The following is a 10128-nucleotide window of genomic DNA, read 5'->3' on the forward strand; positions in this document are numbered from 1 at the left end:
AGGATTCCAATGCTATTGATTGGTAGACTGCAAGGCCGTGTCTTAGAGTTAAGTTCTTTTAACTTGATGATTTAAACTTTATTGGGTGGGGAGGGTCTTGCCCAGGCAAATACTGGAGAAGGGAGATGGGCAATAGAAAACAGGACGGTCTCATCTCTTCCTCAAAGCCATTTTAGTTACATGATTCACCTTAATTTTCCTTTCCTAACTTTACACAAAACCCTCCATGCTTCCATACATAAATGTTTCTGCAAACCAAATCAGAAAAAAAATACGAATTTAAAGATGAAAGTAATCTTAACTGGCAAATGCACCAATACTGTCTCCAGAAACCCTATCTACGGGTTTCAGTGTCTGCTTGAAACCTCCAAGAATGGGGAATTCACTATCTCGGACATTAGATCACTGGCTTTTCACCCACTCCTTGATAAAATCTGCCAATCAAATATATTCATCTCCCAAAATAATAATAGCAGTAATGTTTAGTGAATTGTACTAACAATATCAACTACTGTGAAGAGAGAAAGTGGGGTCACTAGACTGCTTTGATAGAGTAAAGGTTTTATAGAAGAAGTAGGATTTGTGTACACGAAAAGAAGGTAGTAACTAGATAAGTTTGTAGGTACTAAGAGATTAGGAAAGCAGCAAAGAGTAAAGGTATAAGAGAAAAGCACAAAATGTTTGAGAAACTGATTAGACATTCTTAAGAAAGTGCTACAGTACAGTCGGGGATAGAACCACCAAGATTAGAGACAAATTTTAGATGCTAGGTTAAGTTAGGACCTTCGGCTGTAATTAGTGGAAACCCACTGAAGCTTGGGGATAGGATAATAACATGAGAAATATCTTAATAGTCTATAACAACAACAACAAAAAACCTATCAAGGTTGTAGGGATAGAATAGGATAGTTACACGGGTGGTTGTAGAAGTCCCAGTAGAAGATTATAGATACAGAGGGAAACCTAGGAAAATCTAGGAGACCACTGTAAGTTAATGATCGCTCAAGAAAGCTATGGGAATTTTGTGGAATGAAGCAGGTTTACTTAACTATAAAGCACAAGATATACCTCAGGTCATTAAGTGAAAGAAAAATATTACCACCCTTCTGCTGATTTGAATAGGTGCGTGACAGTCCTAGTTTGACCCTGTAGGGTCAGACAGTCTCCTGTCAGATACAAAAGCAGGAGCTAGTGATGTAAGCCTGCTGCTGCTGCTGCTAAGTCGCTTCAGTCGTGTCCGACTCTGTGCAACCCCATAGACGGCAGCCCACCAGGCTCCCCCGTCCCTGGGATTCTCCAGGCAAGAACACTGGAGTGGGTTGCTGCTGGGAGCCAGTGTGAGGAATCCCGCCCGTGACAAGGTCATGAGAAAGGAAGCTGACATACGCAAGGTGTGCTCAGACTTCAGGGACCCCTCTGGAAATTCCTAAGCATGTACCCCAACAAAAATCTGCCGGCTTTTGTGCTCTGCTTTTCCACTCTTCTGACATTTTCTGGAAAAAGTCAATTCAGGGCTTTAGTCTTCTGCATTTGAAAGAGTGTTTCAATCCAAATACCCCTCTGATGGCTTTCTAACCTGCCTGCAGGACTCGTACAGCTGCGCATGTGATTGTTTGAGGCCTCCTGACCGCAGGAGGCACAGGAAGCTTAAAACATCCTAGGAATGTAGGGGCTTCCGAAGAGTCAAAATCTTTAGAATAGGACTGATTAAAGGTTTCATTTGTTGAGTCAATGCTTGCTGCCAAATTTTCATATCCTTTATTTTTAGATATAGTTGGTATATAGAAAAACAAGTAGTAGACCTTGTATTAGCAACATTAGATCTTTGAGTTAAGTACCTTCTTTGTTATAACCCACTGCGCCTTTGTTCTATAGAGATGTAACTTTAGCGCTTTTAAGGAGATGCAGATTAAAGAAAAACACTTCAGGAGAAACAAAATTAACATTTATTAAGGAAGAGAGCCAAAAAGTGTTAACAAGCCTCTTGGCCAGAAGATAATGTAAATCACCTGAGACCTTTTGTATACAAAATGATATACAAAAAGAATCTGGGTGGCGAACGCTACATAATTTTGTGTTACCCATTGATCTCCGTGTTTTATCAAAAGTATAAAAGGCCTTCTGAACAATAAAGGATGGGACCAGCTTCTCGGACCAGTTTCTTGAACTAGTCTCTCGGCCTGGTTTCTGGGGAATCTGGCTCCCCCCGTGTCTCTCTCTCTCTCTCATTTTCTCTCCCTTTCCCTCTCTCTGCTCTTTACTTTAATTTCAGGCTGAATTTTCATCTGGGGCGCGGAGGCTCTCCAGGTCTACTTACTTGCCGTGGTTGTTAAGACCCGCGCGAAAGGGAGCTTAAGGCGAGGCACCCTTAGATATTCAAGCGGGCGCTGGTGGCCCAACGTAGATGGTGCAAATTCCTTGTCTGGAATTTTATTGGTCTTCTGCGTAAACCAAGCTATTCAGCCCTCTTCCTCCACTTAATCTTCCTACTGCACTATAGTTTCTTAATCTAATCATATTAATAAATAAGTCTTTCCACGCCAACGCCGTCCACCCTTCGAATTCCCTGGATCCACCGGGGCTGGACCCCGGCAGGTTGCCATTTCCTTCTCCAATGCATGAAAGTGAAAAGTGAAAGTGAAGTCACTCAGTCGTATCCGACTCCCCATGGACTGTAGCCTACCAGGCTCCCAGGCTCCCCCGTCCCTGGGATTCTCCAGGCAAGAACACTGGAGTGGGGTGCCATTTTCTTCTCCAATGCATGAAGGTGAAAAGAGAAAGTGAAGTCGTTCAGTCGTGTCTGATTCTTAGCGACCCCATGGACTGTAGCCTACCAGGCTCCTCCGTCCATGGGATTTTCCAGGCAAGAGTACTGGAGTGGGATGCCACTGCCTGACATCTACTCAAAGAATGAGGAAGAAGGTGTATTTTCCCCTTCCTCACTTTCCTTTGATTATAAAAATGTAGCCCACTTAATCCAGAGGGCAGAGCCCCCTCATCTGCCTGCTTACACCTCTCCCAAGTGTCCTATATTAATAAATCTACCTCTTGCCTATCACTTAGCCTTTCGCTGAATTTCTTCTGTGCTGAGGCACAAAGAACCTGAGCCTCAGTAAGTCCAGACATCAGGTGAGTGATTCTAATTAGAAGACTGTGGGTTCAAGTCCCAATCTGAGATGGATGGTTTCAGTTCCATTCATTCACTTTCAGTTCAGTTCAGTCGCTCAGTCATGTCCGACTCTTTGCGACCCCATGAATTGCAGCACGTCAGGCCTCCCTGTCCATCACCAGCTCCCGGAGTTCACCCAAACTCACGTCCATCGAGTTGGTGATGCCATCCAGCCATCTCATCCTCTGTTGTCCCCTTCTCCTCCTGCCCTTAATCCCTTCCAGCATCAGAGTCTTTTCCAATGAGTCAACTCTACAGAGATACAGATAGATCAGAAGAGATGATTCAAAATTACCCTGGTATGTAGGAAGGGCTATGTTTTAGACAGTAAAGAATCTAGCTAAAATTTGGAAGAGCAAGAAGCTGGAAGAAAAGAAACTCATTATTAGGATGCTGACATCATCAATAATCAAGGTATAAGGATTAACGTGGTAAAAGGAATGTTTATAACAGAATTTCTAGGATAAACTGACAGGAATTGATCAGATATAACTGAAAAAGCGAGAGAGGACCTGTTTAATAGTGATGATAGTGCTAAGGAGCATGGCTCTGTTTTTAAAAATGTGAGGTGGTGTTTTTTTTTATTTTGGCTGGGCTGGGACGTCGTTGTGGCATGAACTTCTCTAATTATGGCAGGCAGGCTTAGTTGCTCTGCAGCATGTGGGATCTTAGTTCCTCAACCAAAGATTGAACCCTGCATTGGAAGGCAGATTCTTAACTATTAGACCACTAGGGAAGTCCTGTCAGGGTGATTCTTGACTCAGTCACTTATTAATTATATAAACTTGCAGAAGTTATCCAATATCACTAACCCTCAGTTTCTATATTTGATAAACCATCATAAGACTGTTTGGGGTATAAAGTAATTCAATAAAAGTTTAACACACTGTCTGGCACATAGTAAATAATAAATGTCAGCTTTTTTTTTATATAGCTATGGGTGACAAAATTATTACACCTAAGGAACTGTGACAATAATGATATTAACAGAAATAGGGAAGACCAGAGGGAGTCAGCTAGAGGAAGATGAGTTTGATGTAACGACAAATCTGATGGAGAGCAATGCAAGAGAGAAAATATGGAGTGATCAACTGAGGACATTTATCTGGGGTTCAGAAGAGATGCTAGGTCTAGGGAGAAACATGTAGAAATTATTTGTATAAAAGTGATCTGTAAGTCTACAAAATATTTACGAAGGGGCAATATTTACCATTCATTTATTACACAGAAGTAAATAATGACCAATGTTTATTGAAAGTTTGCCAAGTACAAAGTGCTTTACTTACAGTAATTTTTAAAATCTGAACAACCCCTTAATAATATACATACTACTATTATCCTCAATCTATTTTTTTTTAATCTCCGTGTTTTTTTTTTTAATTAAAGAATCCTGGGACTTCCCTGGTGGTTCAGTGGTTAAAAACCCTCCTTGCAATTCAGGAGATGCGGGTTTGATCCCTGGTAGGGGAAATAAGATCCCACATGCCTCAGAGCAACTAAGCCTGCATTTTGCAAATACTGAGCCCCCGTACTTCAGAGCCCTCATAGCACAACTAGAAAGTCTGTGCACTGAAAAAAAAAAACAAAACCCTCGTACTGCAACTAAGACCCAATGCAGCCAAATAAATAAGTATTAAAAAAGAAAAAAAGAATCCTAATGACTTGAGGTAGAAGATGCTTTTGTCAGATAATGAAGCGATTAGGTGAAAGCAGAGACAGTACGTTGCCGACTAAGTTCCGTCTAGTCAAGGCTATGGTTTTTCCAGTGGTCATGTATGGATGTGAGAGTTGGACTGAGAAGAGGCTGAGCCCTGAAGAATTGATGCTTTTGAACTGTGGTGCTGGAGAAGACTCTTGAGAGTCCCTTGGACTGCAAGGAGATCCAACCAGTCCATTCTGAAGGAGATCAACCCTGGGATTTCTTTGGAAAGAATGATGCTAAAGCTGAAACTCCAGTACTTTGGCCACCTCATGTGAAGAGTTGACTCATTGGAAAAGACTCTGATCCTGGGAGGGATTGGGGGCAGGAGGAGAAGGGGATGACCGAGGATGAGATGGCTGGATGACATCACGGACTCGATGGACATGAGTCTGAGTGAACTCCGGGAGTTGGTGATGGACAGGGAGGCCTGGCGTGCTGCGATTCATGGGGTTGCAAAGAGTCGGACACGACTGAGCGACTGAACTGAACTGAATATATAAATAACAAAACTGAAGGAAAGAAAGCACTGATTTGAAATTTTCTTCTTCTATGTTCAGATGGAAAATTAAGAAAACTTCCAATTCAAAGTTCTAGGCACAAAATTCAGGTATGTCACATGGTGGACTTGCTTCTTCAACTGGAGATGAATTCAGCAGCCAGTTCTAAGAATCCACACTTTAACAAACAGCAAGCTACAAAATGATTGTTGGGAATTTCCTGATGGTTCAGTGATTATGTCAGGGGAAGCACACTGACTGAAACTGCTCGCCCTGGCCAGGCATCATAGTAACCATTTATGTGAGTTATTTTACGACAGGAGGTCCTGGTAAGGAACATGGAACTAACAAGTCATCACCAACCGCAAGAGTTCAGGAAAGGTCAAAAGGAGACACCACGTGTCCAACCACCTCCGAGAATCCTTCTTGCTGGCATCCATCTTGGCTGAGCAAAGCATGCGCCACCAGGAGGGACTCTGAGTCAGAATGATTCGTGAAAGACAACCTGAAAACTAACCCCATTAACACAAAACCCGAGACTGTGAACCACAAGGCAGAGCAGTTCTCCTGGGTTCCTTTACCTTCCTGCTCTCAGCCAGATGCCCCTTCCCAATAAAGTCTCTTGCTTTGTCAGCACCTGTGTCTCCTCAGACAATTCATTTCTGAGTGTTAGACAAAAGACTCCCTTTCAGGCCCTGGAAGGGGTCCCGCTTCCTGCAACAGTTAGGACTCTATGCTTCCACTGCAGTGGGCATGGGTTTGATCCCTGCTTGGGGAACTAAGATCCTGAAAGCCACATGGTGCAGCAAATTAAAAAAAATATATATCCCCATGAAGAAGATAGTGATTGAATTTGATTTTTGCAGCTTGGCTCAATCCCCAAAGTTCAGGCTTTGGAGTCCTAAAGTCTTCTTTAGCATTTAACTAGTTCATTATTGGTGGAAGAGGCTGGGACTATCTCTCTACAAGTAAACTGACCTTTGTCATGAATCACTTTTATAATGAGAGAGAAGCTAGATCATGTTGCCATGTCTCCCCATTCACCAAATCTTCCTGGGTGATGCAGAATTTATTCCCACGTGGGCAGGGGTAGAAGTACACCTCTGAGTTGTTTACATATTGGAAGTCCTTGATCTCCACCTCATCGTGAAACACTGCCATCATCACTGGGGCCATAGAGGTCTGCCACTTCTGCCGTCCTACCCAGGCCAAGGCCAGTCCCCAGGTCCCCAACCAGGCAGGCCTATCTGTATTCTTCAGGTGGGGAAACTGAGGTCCATGGGGCTTGGGTAACTTGCTCAAGTTCAGATAGCTAAAAGAGGTAGAACCAGAATTTAAACTAATTCATGCAGTGTCGGAGCCTGGGCCGTAAACCGCACATGTGCTGCTTCACTCTGCCACAAGTTATATTCCCGGTCTCACTTCCATGGAGGGAATCACTGTGGGGTGCAGAGAAATCATTATTCTAAACCAATACTCTTAATACTGTGGAAAGAATAGAATTGACTCAGGTCATGATTGTCTTGTTATTAATGATTTAAGGAATCAGAACAACTAATGCATTATGCCTGTGTATGAGAAACAGAAAGACATCTGGGAATGCAGGGCAAAAAGAGAACATTCATAACAATATGTGGGAATGGGCCCCCAGGGCATCTTCACTGTCTGTAAGCAAGAATGAAATATGAACCCTCCCACCTTTGACTCCAGAGTCAAACTACAAATCAAACAGCAGGATCGTTTGGTGAGGGTAATTGCCTGTTGCACAAAAACTATACACAGATCATCTGTCTGCCTCTAGCTACAGAGTGTGGAAGGGAAAACTACCTCCTCAGTCTTCTGAGTGATACCCTGATCACTGAGGGAGGGAGAGGGAGGGTTTTTCGGGACACCTGCATTATTTGCTGATTGGGGAAGGAATCACTCCTCACATAGTCTGGTTCAACAACCATATAAAAAGGGCACTATTCTAATTCCTATTTTACAGGTGGGGAAACAGAGGCACAGGAATGTTAAATAACTTACCCAAGAATGCAAAACTAGTAAGTAGTAGAGCTGGGCTGTGAATCCATCTTACTCTTACTCCAGAACTCACATGCTTAACTACCATGCTGTACCACATAGAATATGATGTCTTCAGAAATCACAGACTTCTCTGGCCCAGTGAGACCTTAAGGTTCACAACCCAACCCAAATTACATCAGTCATCTTTGTTCTATTCAACTATATTGCCTGCTTTTGATATCCCTGAATTTTCTGCTCTTGCCTCTGAACAATAACACTAATACCACTGATCTTGTCTCCATAAACTCCTCAATCCCATCTATTTTTACATTCTCTTACAACTCTCCTCTTGTCTCCACTTTGTTTCTTTCTTTTTCTCTTGTCTTCAAGTTTTAAGCTTGGTATAATAAAGGTAATAGGTATATTAAAGCCTTTAGCAAAAATAAGGACTTTGCCTATAATAGTCCGTCTGCTTGCCTTAACCCTGATAGTCTTTCAGGATAAAACTCTCTGGGGAAGGGATTATGTAGCTGAAGAGGTTCTACATTCAGAGCAGGGATTTAGTTTCAATCTGTTTCTTGCTTTCACATCCTTTGATTCTCCAGAACGCCTACTGGAAGCCTGCGACTCACGCATGGAATCATTGGTCTGTACTGTTGAAGATGACGATAGTAGACTGATTCAGCAATATCTCTCCTTCCTGTCTTCAACCTCTTCAAACTGGGGCTGAATGTAAATGTCATATAATCTGTAATTTCTATAATACTATGATTGTAGTGCCTTTTGTATTAGTCAGCATAGGTTGGGTTGTGCTTAAGAAGAAAATGTCTTGGTGCACACACTTAAACTGATCGTGAAACAGGAGGGAGGGAGGCAGGACACAACTTGGAAAGAATGACATCCGAGGACAAAACATAAACTGATTAGAATCAAATGGGTCCAAGATGGCAGACAAGTCAACTTCAACTAGAACTTGATCCTTAGTATATGCTCATTGTAACTCATCAGCAAGCTAAATGACACACCCAGAGGCACCATGACAGTTCCAAGGCTGACCATCAAAGACCAAAAAGTGGGCAGTAGCCCAATTCCTAGAAAGCTCTGCCCTGTACCCCAGATAACTGAAATAATCCTCCCATTCATTACCCATGAAATAACCCAGCTCATAAAAGCTAACTACACCAAATTTCAAGGCCAAACTCATCCTCTGCAATGGCCCACACTCTTGTCTATGAAGTGTTGTTGTTGTTGAGTTGCTAAATCATGTCCAACTCTTTGTGACCCCATGGACTACAACACACCATGGTCCTCTGTCCTCCACTATCTCCTGGAGTTTGCTCAAATTCATGTCAACTCAGTTGGTGATACTATCTAGCTATCTCTCCCACCCTTTTCTCCTTTTGCCTTCTTTGGACTATGTTTCTCTCTAAATAAATCCACTTCTTACCTATCACTTTGTCTCTGACTGATTTCTTCCTGTGATGAGACATCAAGAGTCTGAGCTTCATTAGGTTCTGAAACCAGGTCTGTGATCTCAGTTGGAAGATCATGGGTTTTGGCCAGGTTTGAGTCCCAGCACATGGGTTCAAGTCCTAATCTGAGTTGAAAGGTTTCATTTCCATGGCTTAATATCTTAGTCACTTCAGATGCTATAACAAAAATACTGGGACTTCCTTGGCGATTTGGTTATTAAGACTCCATGCTTCAAATGCCAGTGGGGGGTGGGGGGTGGCGTTCAATCCTTGGTTAGGGAACTAAGATCCCACAGGCCACACAGGGAGGCCAAAAAAACAAACAAAAAACCCCCAAATACTATAGACTAGGTAGTTTATAAACCACAAACATTGGAGAATTCCCTGACAATCTAGTAGTTAGGTCTCTGCATTTTCACAGCCAAGGGCCTGGGTGCTCCAGGAACTAAGATCCCACAAGCCACGGTGTGGCCAAATAAAGAAATAAACAAACAGCAAACATTTAGTTCTCATAGTTCTAGAGACAGGGAAGTCCAAGATCATGGTGCCAATAGATTTGGTGTCTAGTGAGAATCCCCTTCTTCACTGACTGCAGTCTTCTCACTGTAACCTCACACAGTGGAAGCAAGCATGGGGTCTTCCAAGATCTTTCTATAAGGACATTAATCCTATTCATGTGCTTAGTCACTCAGTCATTTCCAACTCTTTCTGATCAAATGGACTGTAGCCCACCAGGCTCCTCTGTCCATGGGGATTCTACAGGCAAGAATACTGGAGCTGATTGCCATGCTCTCCTCCAGGGGATCTTCCCAATGCAGGGACTGAACCCAGGTCTCCCACATTGCAGACAGATTCTTTACTGTCTGAGCCACCAGGGAAGCCCCATGAGGGTGGAGCCCTTCCCAAAGGTCACATCTCCTGATACCATTATCTAGGGTCTAAAGATTTCAATATATGAATTTGGTTGTCCAAAGATGGGGATGGGACATAAACATATAGTTTATTGCACTGATCAAAACCAGACTTTATCACTCACCTAAAATCTGCTGCAGGGCCATGACCTCTGTGGTTAGTTCTTCCCCTGCAATGACTTGGGAGCCTGATTCTTTCCAACATGTGACTCTCCCATCTAATACAAATCCTATGTGCTGCACAACAAGGCAGAGACAGCTGCAGAGTCAGACGGCAGCCCTTAAATGGCGGGCTTGGCCTGGAAGTGACGCCTGGCACTGTTCCTTCCAGTCCATCGACCAGAATTAGTCAAATGACCCTGCCTAACTCTAA

General features: G+C 43.0%; 1 protein-coding gene across 1 annotated transcript; it reads right to left on the reverse strand.

The window, feature by feature from the left end:
* Positions 1–6281: 6281 nt before the first annotated feature.
* Positions 6282–6529, reverse strand: LOC138084725 (diphthamide biosynthesis protein 3-like). Its single transcript, XM_068979099.1, has 2 exons — positions 6413–6529; positions 6282–6341 (listed from the first exon to the last, which is right to left on the reverse strand). Exons 1-2 carry the CDS (start codon positions 6527–6529, stop codon positions 6282–6284), a joined length of 177 nt encoding a protein of 58 aa, XP_068835200.1.
* Between the last annotated feature and the right edge of the window lie 3599 nt (positions 6530–10128).

The sequence above is a fragment of the Capricornis sumatraensis genome, chromosome 8 (genome assembly GCF_032405125.1).
Source record: "Capricornis sumatraensis isolate serow.1 chromosome 8, serow.2, whole genome shotgun sequence".
Taxonomy (NCBI): domain Eukaryota; kingdom Metazoa; phylum Chordata; class Mammalia; order Artiodactyla; family Bovidae; genus Capricornis; species Capricornis sumatraensis.